The sequence below is a fragment of the Cygnus olor genome, chromosome 15 (assembly GCF_009769625.2).
Source record: "Cygnus olor isolate bCygOlo1 chromosome 15, bCygOlo1.pri.v2, whole genome shotgun sequence".
Classification (NCBI taxonomy): Eukaryota; Metazoa; Chordata; class Aves; order Anseriformes; family Anatidae; genus Cygnus; species Cygnus olor.
Window position 1 is genome coordinate 9,856,725 of NC_049183.1, and position 20,020 is coordinate 9,876,744.

General features: G+C 39.7%; 3 protein-coding genes across 6 annotated transcripts in view; 2 read left to right on the plus strand and 1 right to left on the minus strand.

The window, feature by feature from the left end:
* The first annotated feature begins 5 nt into the window (after positions 1-5).
* On the plus strand, positions 6-11,201 carry LOC121078766 (cytochrome b-c1 complex subunit 2, mitochondrial). Its single transcript, XM_040575274.1, has 14 exons — positions 6-502; positions 1,928-2,020; positions 2,132-2,281; positions 3,180-3,244; positions 4,251-4,307; positions 4,658-4,782; positions 5,299-5,396; positions 5,822-5,879; positions 6,063-6,158; positions 7,164-7,363; positions 7,630-7,710; positions 8,264-8,340; positions 9,985-10,138; positions 10,960-11,201. The coding sequence occupies exons 1-14, from the start codon at positions 467-469 to the stop codon at positions 11,041-11,043; spliced, it is 1,374 nt and encodes a 457-aa protein (XP_040431208.1). The 5' UTR covers positions 6-466; the 3' UTR covers positions 11,044-11,201.
* A 148-nt stretch (positions 11,202-11,349) lies between these two features.
* On the minus strand, positions 11,350-20,009 carry PDZD9 (PDZ domain containing 9). Of its 4 annotated transcripts, none has more exons than XM_040575294.1 (5): positions 19,914-20,009; positions 17,933-18,057; positions 15,519-15,695; positions 13,084-13,279; positions 11,350-12,085 (listed from the first exon to the last, which is right to left on the minus strand). In XM_040575294.1, exons 2-5 carry the CDS (start codon positions 17,958-17,960, stop codon positions 11,764-11,766), a joined length of 723 nt encoding a protein of 240 aa, XP_040431228.1. In that variant the 5' UTR covers positions 17,961-18,057; positions 19,914-20,009; the 3' UTR covers positions 11,350-11,763. The 4 variants fall into 4 exon arrangements, with proteins under 4 accessions (XP_040431228.1, XP_040431227.1, XP_040431225.1 ...); XM_040575293.1 differs by lacking the exon at positions 19,914-20,009 and adding an exon at positions 19,125-19,614; XM_040575291.1 differs by lacking the exon at positions 19,914-20,009 and having other exon boundaries at positions 17,933-18,641.
* MOSMO (modulator of smoothened) overlaps positions 19,721-20,020 on the plus strand; it is a 29,922-nt gene continuing 29,622 nt past the window's right edge. The window contains exon 1 of the mRNA XM_040575295.1: positions 19,721-20,005. Coding sequence (XP_040431229.1) covers positions 19,900-20,005 — 106 coding nt within the window. The 5' untranslated portion in view covers positions 19,721-19,899. The remainder of the gene's footprint in view (positions 20,006-20,020) is intronic.

Genomic DNA, 20,020 nt, shown 5'->3' on the forward strand with positions numbered 1-20,020 from the left:
CTCGCCCGCTGCTGAGGCGCCTCGCACCCCCACACACACAGCGGGCGGAGAAACGGCCCCGCTGGGGCTTAAGCGAGCTCCAGAACCCCGAGATCGGCCGCCGGCCCCCCTCAGGCACTGCCGAGGAACGGGGCGGCTGCGAGCGCCACCGAACAGCCGCGCCATGGCTCGCTTCGGGCCCCGACAGCCCCCAAGATGGCGGCGCGCCCAGGGCCCCCCACAGCCCCAAGATGGCGGCGCACCCCACAGCGCCCCGCGCAGGCCGGGCAGATGCGCCCCCCACAGGCTGGGCAGCTGCCGTCCGCGCATGCGCACAGCCGCCCCCGCCTGAGGCGGAGCTGTAACGGCGAGCAGTAGAGTTTTCGCTCTTAGCCCACTAGAAAGTCGGGGCGGCGCAGGGTGTGCTGGGAAGGCAGAGTCTTCCACCGGGGCAGCCATCTTGTTCTCCTCAGCGGGGCGCGGCAGGATGAGGGGCTTCGTGGGGGTCGCACCAGCTCTGTCGGTGAGCGCGGGCTGAGGGGTGCGGTGTGTCGCGGCGGAGAGGTGGAGGAGGACGCCAGGGCGGTTGTCAGAGTCTTGGGGGCTGCTGAGGGCTGGCCTCGGGGTGGCGAGCCCGGCCGGGCCGTGTCGGAGGGCAGCGGGCGGGCAGCGCGGGCAGAGCTGTGGGGCTGCGCGTGAGGTGCAGGGGCAGGAGGACGGGGCCGGGGCAGAGCGAGCGGCAGAGTGGAGCCGGAGGGGGCGGCTCAAGGTCAGGCAGGCCGCGGGCTCGGCGCGGGGGGGAGCTCCAGGCGGCTCCTGCTGGGCCGGGGGCTTCTCCCGGGGCTCCCAGGGGCTCGGCTTGGTGGGGAGGGGGGCGAGCGGCATCCCGGCGGTGCGGCTCCAAAGGGAACCGGCTCGGCGTGGGGCGCTTCTGCTAAGGTGATGCCCTTGGCGAGCGGTGCCTGGCGGCGGGGTGGTGCTGGAGAACGTCCCGGGGAGGCCAGAGCACGTCCTGGGGGAGCTGCTTGCTGGAAGTGTCTTGAGCAGATAGCTTCTGTGTCAGCGTGTTTTGAAGTCAATTTTAGGCATACGCTACTTGTTAATAAATAAGAAGGCTTAGAGGTTAAGATTAGATGTCTTAACGAACTTCTGGTGAGGGAGGAAAGGAGTTTTTTCTGGACTCACAATATATTAAACGGTGTCTGTGGTGAAATAAGGGGGAGTACCAGTATTGTTGTCCCTACTGCTGACTGCAATGGCGTTCCTGTCACTCAGTTTTTTACTTTGAGATGTAAGGGGATGAAGTTTTTCTCTTTTTATTTGAGAAGAGCAATAAATACACTTATTTTACAGAGAAAAAATGTGGAAGGGAATAGCATTTAAGATTTGAAATCAACATTAATGTTATTTCAGTTGCCACCTACTGAAGGGAAAGCTTTTGTGTTCGCCTGTTCAATTTGAAGGCCTACTTCTAATTATTGCTCTGCAGTTTGGGGACTTGCACCTGTGTCCTATTTGTGCTCAGTAATCAGTGTAGATAGGTTGGTATTCTGACTCTGAGTTGAACTGCCTGTACCAAATAAAGTTATCTATGAAGTTATCCTGTGTTTATGGGGATTATTGTAGCTATTTGTTCAGTTAATTCCTATACGGTAGTTTTACAGACTATATAGCGTCAACAGAGATTCATACTATGGGACGACAAAGGAGAAAAATCAGCTTTCCTAAGTACTATTTGTTGAATTTCCAGAGACCTTATATAAATCATTGCACGGATTTCAACAGTGATGTAAAAATGACTGGAGGACTTAAAAGGAAATCACTGTTTTAATGTGGGACTTGAAGTTGTTTATTGCATTTCAACTTTAAATTCATTTGCTTCTTCAGTATACAATGTAACATGATGAACTAATTCAGAAAATCCATTCTTTTATGCTTTGTCCTCTAGAAGAGACTGTACTCACTGAAAGTAGCTCCTAAAGTTGCACCATCAGCAACTGCTGAACGAGTGAAATTATCTCCAGAGTCTGAGGATCTGGAGGTCAGTATGAATACTGGTATTTTTCTCTATTTATTTATTTATAAGTCAGTCAAAGAAGACCTGTGACGGTATTTCCAGTGGATCAGTAAACCAAATTTTATTTTAATGCAGATCACAAAATTACCAAATGGCTTAGTAATTGCATCTCTGGAAAACTTTTCTCCAGCTTCAAGAATTGGTGTGTTCATTAAAGCGGGCAGCAGATATGAAACCACTGGTAACTTGGGAACTGCTCACTTACTTCGTCTTGCATCTACTTTGGTAGGTGTTTATTCTCTGTTACTATTTTTGTCGATGGATGAAATGGTGGGAGGCTTATGGCTTCAAAAAGAGGTAATATGGTAAAATGAACTGTACGTGATCGTACAGCGCAGAAAACAATGTATGTTGATAGTTGGTTACTGGGCTTAAATGCAGGAAAAATGCAATTACTTCCTGGAAGACAGTGTTATTTATTTGGCTCTGTACTTTTTCATAGTGTCTTAAACTATGTACACAATTCAACTATATTAAACTTTGCATGTAACTTGTTTAACTTAAGCTGCAATAAAAGGTAATTCAGATGTCTGATAGAAACTCGCGCGTGTATGTAGAATGTTTCCAAATTGTTGTTCTATGCTTTTCTCAGTTGTTATCTGGCTGTAGCTGCAGATGCTTGCGCATCAGCCAGGTTGTGACAGTTACTCAGCACTAGTGACTGCTGTGAAATGTGTTCTCGATCTAATTCAGTTTCAGGCAGAAAAAAAATAATGTCCCAGCTGCATATTACTTCCTTCCTAACCACTGCCAGAAGTCACTTTCCCTAGACAGCTTGTAGCCTAACAGTATGTGTAGGCATTCATTGTCCTGGTTGTGTTAAGGTTATTTAAGTTAAAAATCCTATTAAATGTTTGATGAAATTTGGATTATTCTCATGGAATGGGGCTGGGGAGCAACTATGTGAGCAATTACATTGGAAAATCAGAGAGGATGGTAGAAATGATTGTGAGTAAGGGTGCAGTAAGTTGGCTTAACTTTTCTTACATATATAATGGTTTCTATATAAATGAATAAACAGATACTGTTTCAAATCTGCCTGAGTGCTGAACCACCTCAGGCAAATCTGTTCTTAAAATAGCTATAATTTTAAGTATTTTTTTTCCTATTTCTTTTTTAATAGACTACTAAAGGAGCATCTTCCTTCAGGATAACTCGTGGTATTGAAGCTGTTGGGGGTAGCCTAAGGTTTGTAACCGCACATAAACCTAATCTATCTTGGTAAGATAAAAACAAGCTACATGACAAAAGGAAACTTAAAACAATAAGCATTAAAATATGTAGGTGGTTAAGCTCAGTGTGGGAATGGTGCACATTGACAAGGAATGACTTTTGTACTTCTCATTTCACTAAGGTTCAAGAGTGCACACGTGATTTGCATTTTAAATAATAGCTTTATGAGTTGTACAGAAAGCTTAATGTGCTTTCTGCCTTTTAGGTCTTCAAGATTAAACTTGCTGAGGTCTGCTGATCTTTTTTTTTATTATTTTTTCCCTTCTTTTGTGAATAGATAACACTCATACTGCAGTTTTGGGAACAATTCAAACAGTTGCTGGATTTTGTGACTTGAGAGTTTAAAGCCTAGAAAACAAAACCTAAGAGAGAGAAAAGAGGGATCTAGCTGTACCTGCTTTCTTGCATTGTTTCTTGGAAATTAACCAGTAAGATTATTTTATGTAGAATTTGGTTAAAGTCAGATTTAGATAACTCTAAACTTTAGCTTTTTTGTTAAGCAAAAAAATATGTTGAAGCAAATGAAAAAGACAGACTGTTTTCTGCCCAAAGAGAATCATTTCTAAATTACCTTGTTTGCTATTCATACACATTTTTCATGTTTGGCTCTTCAGCTTTCATGTTTGGCTTTTCGTGTTTTGGCTCTTTTTTTTTTTTTACCTTGAATTATGATGGTATCCTATATTTGGATAGTCACATGGTACTTGTAACCTGAATATACTTATTACATGAATACCTAAGACATGAGTTTTAGGTATATCTATTTCTGCTATAGGACTGCATGTGTATCAAAATGCTCCTATTATCGCTCCTTTAAACATTCATCTGAAATAGAGTTAAGGTTAACTTGTATTCTAGTCAATACCTTGCTGAAAGTTTCAGACAATGGGAGAATATGTGTAAAAGTCCACATCTTTCTATGCTCTCTGCTAAAATGGCTTTTGTATTTTTTCTCATTTAGCGTGTACTCAACGAGAGAGAAAATGACTTACTCTGTTGAATGTCTGCGTGACTATGTGTAGGTATCCAGATAAACTGTAAACCAAATAATTTTAATTGCTCTTTAGTAAAGCAGAGACTTACCGTTTTAAAGGGTAGGAGTTACACTAGTTTTAATGTCGTGGTAATAAATCAGTAAATTACTGCATTAATATTTACCTCCTGTTTTTCTCTTACAAGCATATGAATGCGGCAGAACTGAATTAGAATTCTCATCTGTCATACAGCAGTGCTAATAACTACTCTGGCTTTAGTGACATACTCTGTTGTTCATGTGTTCCTTATCCGTTGGTTTGAGTTGCTTTCAACTTGAAAAGAAATACATGCTACTTCTGTTGTGTTTAATCCCTTTGTAACTTTTTTCTCTAGTGATACAGTAATGGAGTACCTTCTTAATGTCACCACAGCTCCAGAGTTCAGACGATGGGAAGTAACTGATCTTCAGCCACAATTAAAAGTTGACAAAGCAGTTGCGTTTCAGAATCCTCAAGTTGGTAGGTGTATTTTCTGATCCAATATATTGGCTTCGTGGGAGTATCTTCAAAATGAGAAACTTTGGAAAACTTTTGCTTAGTCACCTGGTCATTCTATTTTTCACCCTTTCCCTGTTGATAGGTATGGTCTTTCTGTTGCTATGGGACTTCTTAGCAAATCCATGATTTTTTCCAGCTCCTATATAACAACGTTACTGTTTTTTACTACTCTCCATCCCAAAAGAAAAACAAACAAAAACTGATTGTATCTGCAGCTTGCTGATGAGGCCAAAAAGCATTGAGCATTTACAAGTGTTTAGTGTTTTTAAAAGGTACAAGTCTGCAGACTGTTGCTTAAGGACTTAGCTAAAACTCGATGAGTATTGGACTATTACAGTCCTGCTATTGCAGGTCTTGTGGGTGAATGCCTTAGTGTGGAAGTGGACCATAGCTCAGTCACTGGTGTAACATTTAGATCCATTCATAATCTTCATTAAAAGCAGCTATTATGTTAATCATAAACTTTGTTCCCATTAGGAGTGCTGGAAAACTTGCATGCTGCAGCTTACAAGACTGCTCTGGCAAACCCCTTATATTGTCCAGATTACAGAATTGGAAAAATTACACCTGAGCAGGTAGGATTCTTGTGTTATAAGTCTTAGTTTCCTTACCAAGGATAGTTGATACTTGACAGAGAAAATTAATTTAGCAAATATATAGTAAGTATTTATTATCTTATTAGTCAGTGTTAAACTAATCTGTAGCCTTGACGCTTTTAGTATTGAGTTTAGAACTCACATTCACATTTAGAAAGGTTGTTAACATCAGTGGCTTTCTGTTGATAGTAAGGCTGTCAATGAAATGTAAGTGTCTTGTATAAACGGGTTTTGTGGCTGTCACTGGAAAGCATGTAAAATGATGTTCTATAGACAGTTCTTTTTGGAAACATTGGAGTCGGTTGCTTTAGGAAGTGTAAGGTCTGAACAGTGCATGTCAGGAACTCACTTGTCATTTTTGTTCTTTATAACAAATACCCTAAAATGTGACTTTACTGTTGCAGCTTCACCATTTTGTACAGAACAATTTCACAAGTGCGAGAATGGCTCTTGTAGGAATAGGTATGTATGTTCTTTAATGGACACTGCAATTCATAAGGGAAAACTACTATAGAAATATGAGTTCTGTGGAGAAGTAGATTGTTACGATACATTTAAAAACACTGTTATGTAACTGCTATAGTTTTTCAGTACTATAGTTTTTCATTAACATGACGTTACTTGAAATAAACTATTGCATTGCAGGTGTAAAGCACTCTAACCTAAAGCAAGTTGCAGAGCAGTTTCTAAACATCCGAAGTGGAGCTGGTACTTCTAGTGTTAAGGCTATCTACCGAGGGGGTAAGTATATGTTTCCTGTACCTGTTCTGAATGATTTGGGGGGATTATTATAAATGTAGTATTATTTAAAGTTACACCTGAAAGCTATATAGATGTGCTAAATGTTCTGCGTGGGAAATAACAGTTGAGAGGTATCTCCCACCTAGATAAAGAGGATTTTCCTTCTCCCCACCATGGAAGGTCCTGGGATAAAACAGAACCTGTATCTTCAATAAAGCTTTACCTGCATGATCATTTGTTCTGTGAAGTGGAAAAACAAGCTAGCATATGTTTTTTCTTGGCATATTTGGGAAGATTACCTTAAAAACTGGGAAAGGTAGAGAGTAGGTTAAGAATGTCTAGAATCAGTTGGAGACTGTCTGTTAGGAAAGATATGTTAGACTGTCTTAAGTGTTTCATAAAAGACAAAGCAAGGCTTAGCTCTTTCAGAGCAGTATCTTGTTCTAATGACACTCACTGTTCTTTAGCTGGGGTATCGGATCACTCAGTAGACAAATGGAAAAATAATCAAGTTTTGAGGTTTGAATGAAATAACTTCAGTTTCTATAAAAACAATATTCTTATGAACTTTTTCTGTATATTTGTTATCTGGAGACTCACTGAGTTTTATCATCTTGTACTAAGTGTGGTTTAGGATCGGGCTCAAATAAGGTGTAGTAATGTACTTGGTTTTATGCTTGCAAGACTTTTTTTTTGAATGCAGAGGATTTTATTAAATGCTTTTTTCAAAGGAATGTATTTGCTTGTTTAAATAAGTGTTAAGAACAACCTCTTAGGGTTGTAAGTATAAAGGGGGTTTAATGATTAGGAAGCTACAGGATGACCTACAGCTTACTAACAGCTTCTTTCTGTCTTTCCTGACTGCATATGCAATAACTCCACAACCTGACTTCTCCATCACAAAAATAACTCCTGGGTAGAAGTGTTTCCTTTCCATACCTCTGAATGCGTAGCAGTTTATAACTGAATGCTGCATAATCTTTTATTCTGTTACTGTATTTTTAGGAGAAATCAGAGAACAGAATGGTGATAGCCTTGTCCATGCTGCTGTTGTAACAGAAGGAGCTGCTGTTGGAAGTGAGGAAGCAAATGCGTTCAGTGTCCTTCAGCATGTTTTGGGTGCTGGACCCCTTATCAAGAGGGGAAGCAATGTTACCAGCAAACTGTACCAGAGTATTGCTAAAGCAACTACTCAGCCATTTGATGTAAGTTCAAAAGGTTACTACACTGATGTTTTAAGCAAAATGCATGCTATCCTTTGAGAGGTTACTATTTCCTGCTAGGATCTTCATTAGTTAATTCTTGCATAAGGTAAAATATTTCAGAGAAGGCATTCCAATGTGATCTTTCCTTTGCACAGGTGGAGTCTAGCTTCCTGAATTCCAGTATTTTGGATCCTTATAGTAACTTTCCTATGCTCAATACTGAGTTGTTCTGATACTTGAAACAATAGATAATGTTTGTTTTTCAGGCTTCTGCATTTAATGTTAATTACTCTGATTCTGGGCTCTTCGGATTTTATACCATATCCCAGGCTCAAGATGCTGGGCAGGTGAGTTGCCGATTAGAATTGAAGTATTAACAACCTAACTGTCAAAATAGTGCTTTGGCTTGAGGCACAGACTAATTCTTCTTAAATACAATTGATCTGGCTTCTTGTATAAGAATGCTGCACGTTCAGTTATGACATCTCTGTAGGCTGGCAATGAGACTTACTTTCTGAAAAGTACAGATGCGTAACATGAACTACAGCTAGTAAAGTACCATGGATTGCTGATTGTAGGACTTCACATTTTTAAACCTAAGTAGATTGTGATGAGCATGCTGGCTCTTTAAGCTGACAGAACTAAATACTCTGAAAAATGGCGAGGCCATACAAATTAACATGGTGTTGCAATTCAGATCCACACAGCTTTTTTTAATCATGTTTTGGCATTTATGAGTGTTTTTAGTTTTGTGCTAAAGCTGTTCAGCATTGAGGCTGAGCTAACGATCCTACTACTATCAACTGCTTTCCCCTGAAGTCTTTTTAAATGTCAGATAATAGAAATAACATGTTTAAATTTAATGCTGGAAGAAGTCCTATGTGATTTAATTTTTCTCAGGTCATTAAAGCTGCTTTGAACCAGATGAAGGCAATTGCTCAAGGCAGTGTCACAGATGAAGATGTCACAAAGGCAAAGTGAGTAAAGAACCATCTCATGTGATGGAGAGGTTTCTTAACATGCAGCCACTTGTCAAGCACTTGGGCTATTCTGTACAGCAGAGCTTGTATAGTGCTGTAACTATTTCTATTACGAAATGCTTGCTTTTCTGTGTTAAAATTGAAGCACTACCAGTAGACTTTATTTTCCCTGAAGCTACACCGATTCTCTGCTAGCAGTATTTCCTCATAAAAACTTGTTAAATAAATGTTAATGTTTTCAACTAACTGTTTTGATGTAAGAAATTTGCAAGCATCAACAGATGTTGTTTTAATCATACTCTCTTGTACTAAGGCACTTAAATTAGAATTCTAAAATGCATTATTTAGGTAATTCCCTATACAGTCACACTGCAGTAATTCCTAAAACAGTCATATTAAGCAACTACACCCTTCTGAATCTTCTAAGAATAGCAGTAATGAGGATTTGCAAATGTAAAGCACTGAATTAGTGATATTACATCCAAGTGCTCTAAATATATTTTTCCCTTAGGAACGTTTGAGATGGGGAAAATTGCCGTCAGAGGTGCAATAATAGCAGAGTTTTGGAGTTCCTGATTTATAGAGGGTTATGCACATTTAGTGAGGTGGTGTTTAATGCTACTCAGAGTTTAAACTGCACTGAGCCTCTAAAGCTGTAATTGGGCAATACAATACGGTACAGATTCACTCAAGTAGAAAAATGAAAATGCTGTCTGCTGTGTATATGAAATGCTTATAGGGCTCCATGTAAATCTTGATTACAGAATACATAAGCTAGACATGACTGGTTGTTCCACTGTCACTTGTAGCTAAATGGTACATTCTGTATCTTTATGTTTGGCGTTACTAGTTGTGTGGATGTCTTCTAAGAAGCTGCCTAGTATTAGGGAGTTGCACACACTGGTATGGTGGTATTTATTCAGTTACTTATTTTTTAACTTCTGTAACTGCTTCACGTATTTTGTGTTTTACACTTGTTTTATATGAGTGACAAAAAAAAATACTCAAGGTCAGTGATGTTTGTAGAGTATTGCAATTCAGTCAAAAATAGCAAGGTACCTAATCCTATTCTATTGAAATAAACTATTTTCTGCCACTTTAACTTTTTTTCATTAAGATTTTCTTGAGTAGCAGTAAGACCGTCTATACCAAGAAAAAAAAAATTACAGTATAAATCTGGTGTCTTTTCACAGAAAATTGAACTACTCTACAAGAAACATTTACAATCACTGCTGCTTTACCAGAAAATTGCTCTACACACATCAGTTCTTGATAAGATGCAGGCATCAATTTCAAACCTAATTTTTTAACTTAATAAGTTATTTTGTCTAATTTGTGAAGTACTTGTATTAGTTACTTCAAACAGAAACAAATTTTGAGCTAGAGATCTCCTGATTGTGTGGGGTGGCTGATCATTCCAAGGCAGGTGGTATTCCATTACCCTGTTGATTTCATGCTTTGACTATTTGTGGTGCCTCTTTACTAACCATAGAAACCTTCCATGCTTGAAAGGGAAAATCTTTCAAAATCTTGAAAAGGTCAAGTGCTAAAAACTCATTGCGCTAAAAACTCATTGCACTTGCAAGGGTGGTAATAACAGGACCTACGTGCTCACTTTCTTAATGCTTTGTCTGATGGCAGAAATCAGCTGAAAGCTGCCTATTTGATGTCAGTGGAATCTGCAGAAGGTTTGCTGAATGAAATTGGCTCCGAGTCATTGGTTTCTGGCACACACACATCACCATCTGTTGTTGCTCAAAAAATTGACTCTGTATCCACTGCTGATGTTGTGAATGTAAGTATGTGTCAGCATGTACAGGTGTTCCTTAATCACTATGTAAGTTTTAATACAAAAGTGGTGCTCGTTTGTTTAAAAAACACACATCTTTTCTTTTAAGCAGTTAGCTTACAAATACCAGTTGTCTATCTTTTGAGGCCTTTATTAAACAGAATGCTCTTTAATTCAATTTAAAAGACTATATATTTATTTATATAAGGCCAATGTAGCTGAGAGTACCAAACTGCCAACCAGTATTAAAGGAAAACTTGCTATGAGTTTCAGTATGGGCACTTCTGTGTTAAGACTTGTAGGAATCGTGAGCCTAGAATACTCAGTGCGCTTAATAAAACAACTAGGCTTTCAGTGATAAGCTGATATAGCAGCAAGGTAATTCAGAATAGCAATGTAGTTTATACTTGAAGCAAACTCCATCCAAAAACCCATCAGAGAGAAATTCTAAGACAAAAAACTTATTTTTCCAGTCATCACTTACTTGTGTTGCAGTGGTAACTAGCAATAGCTTTAGTAATAATGACAGATCCACTGTATCTTGTGGTGGTGTAATTAGAATTCCGGGAATATCCACTTCCAAAGAGTTTATGCCTTTTATAGCTAGCTGTCATTCTGCCATTCCTATTTAAAGTAATGAGGAGCTGAATTAGGAGCAAGTAAGCTTAGACAGCCAAAGGAAAGTTATTGACTTGGTGACCTACTATAGTAGGTCATGGAGTCGTTTTTATTTTTTTTAAATGACTTGAAACTGAGGCTATGAGTGGCAAAGTAAACTCTGTTGTAGTGAATATATCCTTACATCAATTTTTCTGGTATGTTTTCAGGCTGCAAAGAAGTTTGTCAGTGGGAAGAAATCAATGGCAGCTAGTGGTGATTTGGGAAATACTCCTTTTCTTGATGAATTGTAAAAACAAAGCTGGGATACAGTTCCATGATGGACCTGAACTATAAATCACCTGTGTTCTAAAGAAATTACTACATTGTTATTTATGAATTCAGTTCTTTCAGGAAATTAACCCAGTGTAATTGTGGGCTTGCACTCATCAAATAAAGTGCTGAGTTCATACATTTTGTGTTGATTTTTTTCACTGAAGGTGGTATCTATAATGCTGGTAAGTCTGGCCTTGTATGTTGAAGATAAAACTGCTGTGAGAAAATAAGGTAACTTTTAGTCAATGTAAAAAATATGTATGTCAAAAATGATCCTTGTGATCCAGATAAACCTTGTAATCATTACTGGTTGTCTATGTATTCTTGTATAGGAACAGGAAAAGCTCTTGATAAACTTTGTATCTGCACCATCCTTGTGTTGCATAAATGAAGAAACTTACTTTCAAAAATAACTATATTATAGCTTCTTAGAGCTTGCAACTCCTCTTAATCTGGGACTAGTAGAGGTGGAAGTGTTTTGTAGCGTCTTGTCCACAACTAGCATTGGTAGACACCTTTGAGAGGTGGGAGGGCACTGCTAAAACAGATTTGTATAGCTATCATATAATTTTAAATATGCTAGGACTTCTGTGTTTTTGGAAGTTTAGGCATGTATTAAAAAAAAAATCAACTTTTGAAGAAGTCAAAGTTTTGAATTATTCCAAAGCAAAGGCAAATTCCTTCAGACAGGTTGTGTCTTATACAGAAGAATGGGAAGAAGAGGAACTGGTCTCACTGTTTTCCACAGTCCGGTATGAAGGAGGTCCAACACCACTAGCATCAAACTCAGAATTGCACAGTGCGTCAACATCATTATGAAGAACAATGTCACACCCACTGTCTCTCCCTTCTGTAAGTGTCTGGATTGTATCAGATACATACCAAATCTTGTATATTGATGGTAATTCATGAGTAAACTCAGAACAAGATGACTGGGAAGATGTATACTGAAAAGTTTCCGAGTCTGTATCATCATCACTACTGGTCCCCGTGTCTTCGTCCTCAGTGTCTTCACTTGTGCCGAAAGGATACAGTGTGGAATTACTCAGATGTGATAATTCCCTTATTCATTTAATTACCTTGCCTAACCACGGAGTTTTTTTTTTCGCAAATACTTGTTCTAAAGACAAGTTCATTGATTCTGTAGATGCTCTAATACCAAAGTAATACTATTGTCCATTGCGCTTTGCACACTGTTTCCTTTGGACTCTAGTGGCTAAGCTGTTGTTTGGTCAAAAGAAAAGCAAGCTACTGTTTTTCTGCTCCTTCGGAATAGTAAATACTTCGATTTATTTAAACATAAGCCTAGAGGTTTAATCTTTTAGAAAGCCTTTTGATGCGTGAGCTTCCTCTCTGTCTCATTGTTAGGCTGTTCCAGCCTAATTATCTGTTTTTCATAGTTAGGTTCCTTCCCTTAGCTCTGAAGTTTTCTATTATAACTTTGTGCCTCAGGAAAACTTGTAACTGCCATGTATCCCATCTAGATTAATTACACTTGCTATATGAACCACCTTTAGGATTGCGAGCAATACAGTTTTAAAAGCTGCTGTATTTATGTAGTGGTTCTCCCAAGGTATGTGCTTTTCCCCTCAGGGTGAATTTAAAAATGTTATTCGCCACTGTCAGTAGTTTGAGTTACTAAGAAACAGTTTAGCTTTTAACATGGTTCTAGCAAGACCTCCATCTTGAGATCATTGGTTACTTGTAAGTGTCTACATCCTTCGCTATTACAAATTAATATGGCCTCGTGGACTTCAGGGGAATTTATTGGAAACCAGAATTTTTATGGTTTCTGTGGAGAAAGGGGAATGTCTAAAATAATATTTATCCTGTCCCTGTCTTGAATGAAACTAGAAAAGTAAACATGTCTCTTGGTATTCGATATTTCATATTACAATTTGGCATGAGAGAAAGTAAAAATCTTTACAGACCCCTGAAATGAAAAAACTAATACTACTCCTTGCTAGACTAATAAGCAAGGTATGAAATTCTAGTTATGTACAACACTTATTTCTTACTCTGCTGTTGTCACAGGAAGCTTTATTTCAGGAATTAATTCAACTGCACTCTGCCAGTGTTGAGGTACTTCAATAAAATCTCTGTAAACCCTGATTTGTAGAGTAGTCCCTACAGGAATATTGAGCAGGAGTTTCCCAAGCTCTTGCAGAGTACATCCTAAAACGTCAGCATGTCCAATCTTTATTAGAACATCACCTGCCAAGGAGGAAAATTGACAGCAATCAGTTTTAAAGACTTTTTCAAGTTTATGTCCATATTACAAAATAGGTAGTCTTAATTGCTATGTTTTTGCTTTTTTTTTTTTAATGCATGTTTAGCAGCTCTTCAACTGGATTCAACTTTACTTTTGCTTTTTTTTTTAATGAAAGAAAATTCTTTAACAGCTCTGTCAAGAACTAACTTTTTTACAACAGTAAGGAAAGCTGCAGTTGACTTACATGCTTCGGGATGTTTTTGAATCAATGTACCATACTTTAGATTGCCTATTCAGTGTTACCTTGCATTTCTGTGGGGTTTTATTAGGGAAGACAAAGGTACCATGGTGAATGCTCTGATCAGTAACATTACCTGTTGTGAAGAGGAGCAATTATTAATAAATGTGTATTGAACTGCAACAGAACAACATAGGGAATTTAAACAAGCAGTACAGCTGTCTGCTGCCATAATAGGCAGATCAAGGAGCTTCACTCCCTTTGCTCTATTTTCTTCTTAACTCTTTTTGGGTTACAAATGCCTGTATTTGAACCATATTTTCATTCACTTCTTCCATTAACTGCTACTCCTACTCCATTATCATCACACTTTTTCTCCACTCTAGCTTGACGCAAGGTACTGGTTCTACTAGGGCACAAACATGAAATTCTGGAACAAGTACCAAGATAGCAGATACTAAAAAAGCAACAGAAAACTTTTTACCAACAGTTGTAAGTTCTCAGCCTCACTTAATCAGAAAGGTAAATCATGCAAGTTATATGTTTCAAAATACATAGCCATAAATTTTAAAAATATCTCCAAGAAGCTACTGGTGTTTAACAGATTATTTCAGAATTCTGATTTTCTGCCCGTACTATGCTGATAACACTGCTGTGGCAAGTCAAAGCTATTTTTGAATTGCAGACATAAGATAGTTTTGCCTCAGCTTCAGCATCTATACGCTGAGAGTCTGATACGCTACCCAGCTTTTCAGTTCACCTATCAGTTTTGTGCTAAATATCCTTCAGTGGCCTCTAAAGATTTGTGTTGGGATAACCTCTTGCAGCGTGAAGGTACTTTGAGGAAGCACTTATACTAAGCAGCCCTATTTCTTCTTTTTAGCATACATGTTAGCATATGTATGTATTTGGTGAGTCTAGCTGTAGGATTTTAAGACATTAGTGCCTCTTACTACCCGTGTTAACTTCTACCTTATCCCTGTTAAATTCAACAGAATCACACAAGCTCTTTTAATAAACTATAAGCAGCCATGTAGATCTTTTTTCCTCATGCTTAAACTTCTAACTCTCTGAAACGTGAGAAGAAAGAGCTGTCAGAATTATAAGGACAGTGCTGGAAAAATTGTTCTAATTTGAAGATAAGCATTTTCACTGGACAGGCAGTAAATTTTAAATTAGTTTCTTTGTCTTAGTTTCATAGATTTCTATGTTAGAGACAAATTAATATTTGGTAATAACGTAGCACACTGTCATCCCCAAACTGTAGTTCATGAGTCTAATGTAATTGGTCTAGGGACCCATACGAAGCAGTCAAATTTACAGAGCTTTCAATTACAAGCCTAATATAGGTGTCTGATGTTTCACAAGAAACCTTAATCAGTAATAGTCTGTTAGTACTCATAAGGCACATTTCAGGTTTAAAACATTTAGAAGGGGGAACACCTCCATGGGTTGTCAGAGCATAGAGATTAGTCCATTACCACTTTCTAACAATTTTGTAAAATGAATAGAAATAAAAAGCAAACAATAAGGCAAATTAATTTCAAGCCCTCAGGAAGTTTTGCATTATTTGTTGAATGGAATTATTTGAACAACAATGCACTGAACAAAGAAAGAAATTATTGAAATCTCATTGCTATATAATGGTAATAAACAAACTATTCTTGAACAAACCTGCTGATGAATAGGAAATCTGTTTTATCTGCAGAATAATATAAAGATTTAAACCTTGATCTGATTATGAAATAGTTGTCCGTATCAGCTATTTTAAGATCACAGGTATTCCATTACAATGGAATGTTGGCACTGAGCTTTATACAGTTTGTGCTAGTTTCTTTGCTCTGTGTTTTTTGAGTTTCTTCTGATGTGTGTAAGTGTAAATAAATCAGAGACAGGCCTGAAACATAAATGCAGAATGGCAATATTTTTAATGCTATTAAATTTGAATATTACTGGTTGTGTTTTTTTCGTTGTTGTTGTTGGGTTGTTTTGTTTTGTTTTACCTGGTTTCAGCTTTCCATCTTTAGCTGCAGAGCTTTTCTCAACCAGGCACATTATCTGGAGATATGGTCCATTCTGTATGATTATAAGACCCAATCCTTGTTTGCCCGTCCTAATACATGCCTTTAATACTGTAGTCTGTCTGTGCTGAGTAATGTTTTCCAGTGCTGGTAATTGTCCTTTGAAAAGCCAGGGGAAAAATTGAATAGTTTAAACTGTGATATCGTTATTCAATAAAATGTTTAAGGAGACATTTAGCAGAGGCTGCGCCCATTCTTGATTGTCTAAACAGTTAAGTCCTTCATCCTTAACTGCATCTCTTAGAAGCATTGCCTGCTGAGTAGCTGACAAAAAGCTATAATAACATCACTCAAAAAAGTCAGTTTACTCCATAAACTAGCTCTCTGCAAATAAATATCTTGAAAGTATTTTTTATTTAGAAATTTATTTCTTAAAAGTCACACATTTTTACCAAGAAAAAAAATCCAATACTTCTCTTACTTAAATATTCATTACAAAGGCTGATGTATTCAGGGAAAGTAGAGAACAGGGTACAGAATCACAGAGCAGAGGAGCTGTCAGCTGTTAAGAAGTTCAAGAAAGGATTGACTTCCTACCAAAATGGAATTTTTCATATCAGTATTTACGGAGGAGATTGATTTATGAATTTCCAGCAAATTGGTTTCACACCCTACTGCTGACATCATGAGAAGCAACTGCAATTGCCATATTTAGCACCTGCAGAAATAAAATACTCTTGAGCATCCACTATCCGTTAAAATGCATAATACATGTAATACAATATAAATGACATTATCCTAGCATCTCCACCAAGAAATATAATAGGGTAATAAACTACATTCTCCATCTCTCAAGCCTATTCTCATCAATAACCAGGAAAAGTTAAGACTGACACACAAATGCTTGAGATTCCTAAAATAAGCCATCTTCTGTTAAAAATGAGTTATAAAATGCTCTGTTTTAAGTAATCTCTAAATATTACTTCTAACGGTAATAACTTGAACTGCTTGAGATGTCTGTCTCCAGCTGTCTGAAATCATTTAATGAAAATTCCCACTATTTTTCCCTTTTGTAAAATATGGAACCTTCATCACCTTTCCAATGTCTTCTGTAAATCTTTGGATCAGGCTCTAATTGACAGCATAGAATATAAGAAATTAGGATTAAAAGCATAGTAATGTGAACATGTGATTTGTCAGTTTGGCTGCTGAACTGAAAAACAGAGAAGGAAGCAGAAACAGTTTGAATTTTCTTTTCCTTCCCCATGACAAATGCGGGATTTTTGTTGTTGATGAGCAGAGTACTACATCTGATTTGAATGAAGTATTTAATTTTCAGGGCTGTTTAAGAAAACAAAGGAAGACTGACACTGGAACACAGTCTCAGAATTCTGAGACGTCAGATGTCTGGCCTGCTACTCTTTCACCAGCTCAGGAATTTATGCAAAGTGGTGCAGTATTAATGGAACGGATTTAAGCCTTTCCCAGGGTGTTCTTGCTCTTTTCAATACATGTGTTTCAATCTCCTTCAGCCAGAAGGGGGAACTGAATGCTCATTTCCTACTTCCAGGATGAGTACTTAACTCCCAGGCCAATGAAGGTAAACAGATGATATTGAGATGCAGGGCTGCTTTATATCATTTTCTATCCACAACTTTTCAGCAAATTCTATTAATTCTTGAACAGTTGTAGGTCTGCAAATGATCACCACTGGGGAAAAAAAATGCTAGTAACAAATCCAGACAACTCTAATTTGAAGCCAGAATCCTGATTTTAAGTTTATTTTCATTTAAGTTATCTTGCTGGGCATAATAGTTTTAAAGCCATAAAAGCTGTGACTAATTCAAAGCCCACAAAACGTTTAAAGACAATGCTGTGATTTCACTTTCACACTTTTTTCCTTTAACCATACATGGTATCAGTCTATTTAGTCTCTAAGGATTTACTTTAAGGATTTATTATTTAAGGATTTATTTAAGGATTTATTTTAAGGATTTATCTTGATTTACTCGTTGTTCTGTCACAGAATTTACATTACAGTTCCCCTAACATTGTACTGATTTTCTTCAAGGTCACCCTTAAATTCTGCAGTTTCTGCAGGCAGTAGCACAGGATCTTATCCTGTCCTCTTCTGCTGAAGAGCTTTCGTTTCCTTTTGCCATTTGCCTATGATTCCACTCCAAATACTCAACCTCAAGAGCAGGAATATCTCGATACTATGAAAATGTGGGGCAATGGGACTCTGTGAAGGAGATATACTGATAGAAGGATTTCAGAAGCTTCAGACTACTGAAATATAGGACTGGAAAAACAGTATCAGGACAGGAGTGAGGAGATGGAAATGAAGAGGAAAAAGAAACAGAGAGAGATTGAAACATCCTTAGTTTCATCCCCACCTGTAGCCCAAGACTGTTTATGTTCCATTGAATCCAGGCAAAGAGATGTTTCTATGCAGTCAAAATCACTGGGCAGGTGGGTCTTCGGTGAGCCTCTTGGAAATGCACTATGCCTCCATGATGACCTGTAGAGGAGGAGTGTACTGGCAGACAAGGAGGGCACCTCAACCCCTACTAACTGCTCAGAATGCTGGGGCAGGCAGATTCCGAGCCCCCCGCACCGGGTGAGCAGGAGTCTGCTGGCCAGAGATGCAGGCACAGGGACATGTGGCATGAGCCAAGGATGTGGCTGCACCCAGGGGACCGCTGCAGTCTGGAGGAGTTACTCAATTTAGGTTGCCTGTCTGTCAGTATCTCAGCCCTGCATGGGGCCTCAAGACTTTCCAGAGAATCTGTGTACTTCACACAGCATCCTTTGGCATGTGTTTGCCTCTGAATAAACCTGAGAAAAATTAAGTAACTGACCACAGAGTCTGCAGGGTATGAAGACTGTATTCTGTCACTATTTCTGACTTCAGATTTGTCTGTGTGTCAGAAGCCAGTTAAATAAATCTTCCTTTTCTGTGTCCTCTCTACCCCTCCTTCCTTTACTCCCTTTCCCGTGAAGCTGAGTTATTTAATGATAAACTAATTTTGAGGCAGACTTTTACATAATGCTTGCACTGAAACTATTTAAACACCACTTAAAGCTGGTTTAACTAAAGGATAGTTACAGATGATTCTTGGAAATAACTTCTTTTCAAGACTGCTGGATTCCCATTGTTAGTGCAATATGATTTTAAAATATTTTTAATAAAATCTCAATTCTCCCACTTCTGCCACACACCAATTGTTCCCTGTTAGAAGGAAACAATTTCAGCTGTTTTTCATCAAAAGCCCTATTATGTTCTCCACCCTTATGAAAATCTGTCAAGGCTAGGAGAATAAATACAACTCTTGTCCTCAAAATAGTAAGGCTCACTGATTTCTGTTGAACACTTCAAGTTTGCTTTCCTAATATCTCCTTTTTGTTGGTACAGCGTGCCATCTGCATTACAGACAAACAAAAACAAACTGCATGGTCGCCTGCTTGGTGTCTGGGTCAGTTCGGATTGGCTTTCAGATACGTCCAGCTCCACTCCTCTGTACGAACAGGTGGGTGTTTGCTGTTGGTAGGAGAAAACATGAATGCAATCGGGTATTTTATAAGCACCTGTAGGTTTGGGGACTGCTGGATGAAAGCCAATTAGTTCACATCACCATGCCAGAGTCAGAATACCGATGGGGTGGTTGCTGTGACTGAAACTGGGCTGCCTTCCCTCGTTTGGAGCATCTTTAACTGCCTCCAAGCATTTCCCTCTCCCTCCAGTATGGGTTAACCCTCAGAAAAGCCTGTCATGAAACACTGAGGTATTCGGGTGAGTTCTGGACATCATGAGTTAGTTCTTTTTTCCAACACAGTACAGGGACAGCAATTTCAGCTCGAGGCAGGAAGAAGGACGGGTTGAAAGGTGAAAAACACTTTGGGGGGGACAGGGGAGCGCCAGGGGGGAACTGGGGCGCCTCAGAGGGGCCGAGACACCGCCCCCTCAGGTACCACCGCCCCTCAGCGGGGACACGCCTGAGCAGCAGCCCGGGACAGGCCACGCCCTCTCCCCGAGGCCACGCCCCTCTCCGGTCGCCGCTCCCGGTACGGCCGCGGTAGGTCCCGCCCTCTCTTGAAGCCCCGCCTCCCCGGTAAGCCCCGCCCCGCCCGGCGCGGCCCGAAGGCGGCGAGTTTCCCTTCCGGAGCAGCCGCGTGCCCCCCCTTCCCCCCCCCCGCCTGCCGGGTTCGTTTCCGGCTCGGCCCGGGGGCCCCGTTCGTGGCGCCGCCGCCGCCGCGGGGAGCGCGGGGCCCATGGAGCCGCGGCTGTGAGGTGCCCCCAGCCCGGGCCCGCTGCGGGGGGAGCCGGGCGGAGGCAGCCGGGCGGAGGCGGGATCCGCCGGAGATGGACAAACTGACCATCATCTCAGGATGCCTCTTCCTGGCCGCCGACATCTTCGCCATCGCCAGCCTGGCCAACCCCGACTGGATCAACACCGGGGAGTCCGCGGGTGAGGGGGCGACGG

Excerpts from the sequence above, each read along its gene's own strand:
- LOC121078766 (XM_040575274.1), top strand. The coding sequence starts at position 467 with ATGAGGGGCTTCGTGGGGGTCGCACCAGCTCTGTCG. Across the intron at positions 7,711-8,263 it reads AGGCTCAAGATGCTGGGCAG|GTCATTAAAGCTGCTTTGAA; the intron begins GTGAGTTGCCGA and ends AATTTTTCTCAG. Across the intron at positions 8,341-9,984 it reads GAAGATGTCACAAAGGCAAA|AAATCAGCTGAAAGCTGCCT; the intron begins GTGAGTAAAGAA and ends GTCTGATGGCAG.
- PDZD9 (XM_040575291.1), bottom strand. The coding sequence starts at position 18,206 with ATGCCACATGTCCCTGTGCCTGCATCTCTGGCCAGCAGACTCCTGCTC. Across the intron at positions 15,696-17,932 it reads TAAACAGTCTTGGGCTACAG|GACAATTACCAGCACTGGAA; the intron begins GTGGGGATGAAA and ends GGCTTTTCAAAG. Across the intron at positions 13,280-15,518 it reads AGATGGAAAGCTGAAACCAG|GTGATGTTCTAATAAAGATT; the intron begins GTAAAACAAAAC and ends CCTCCTTGGCAG.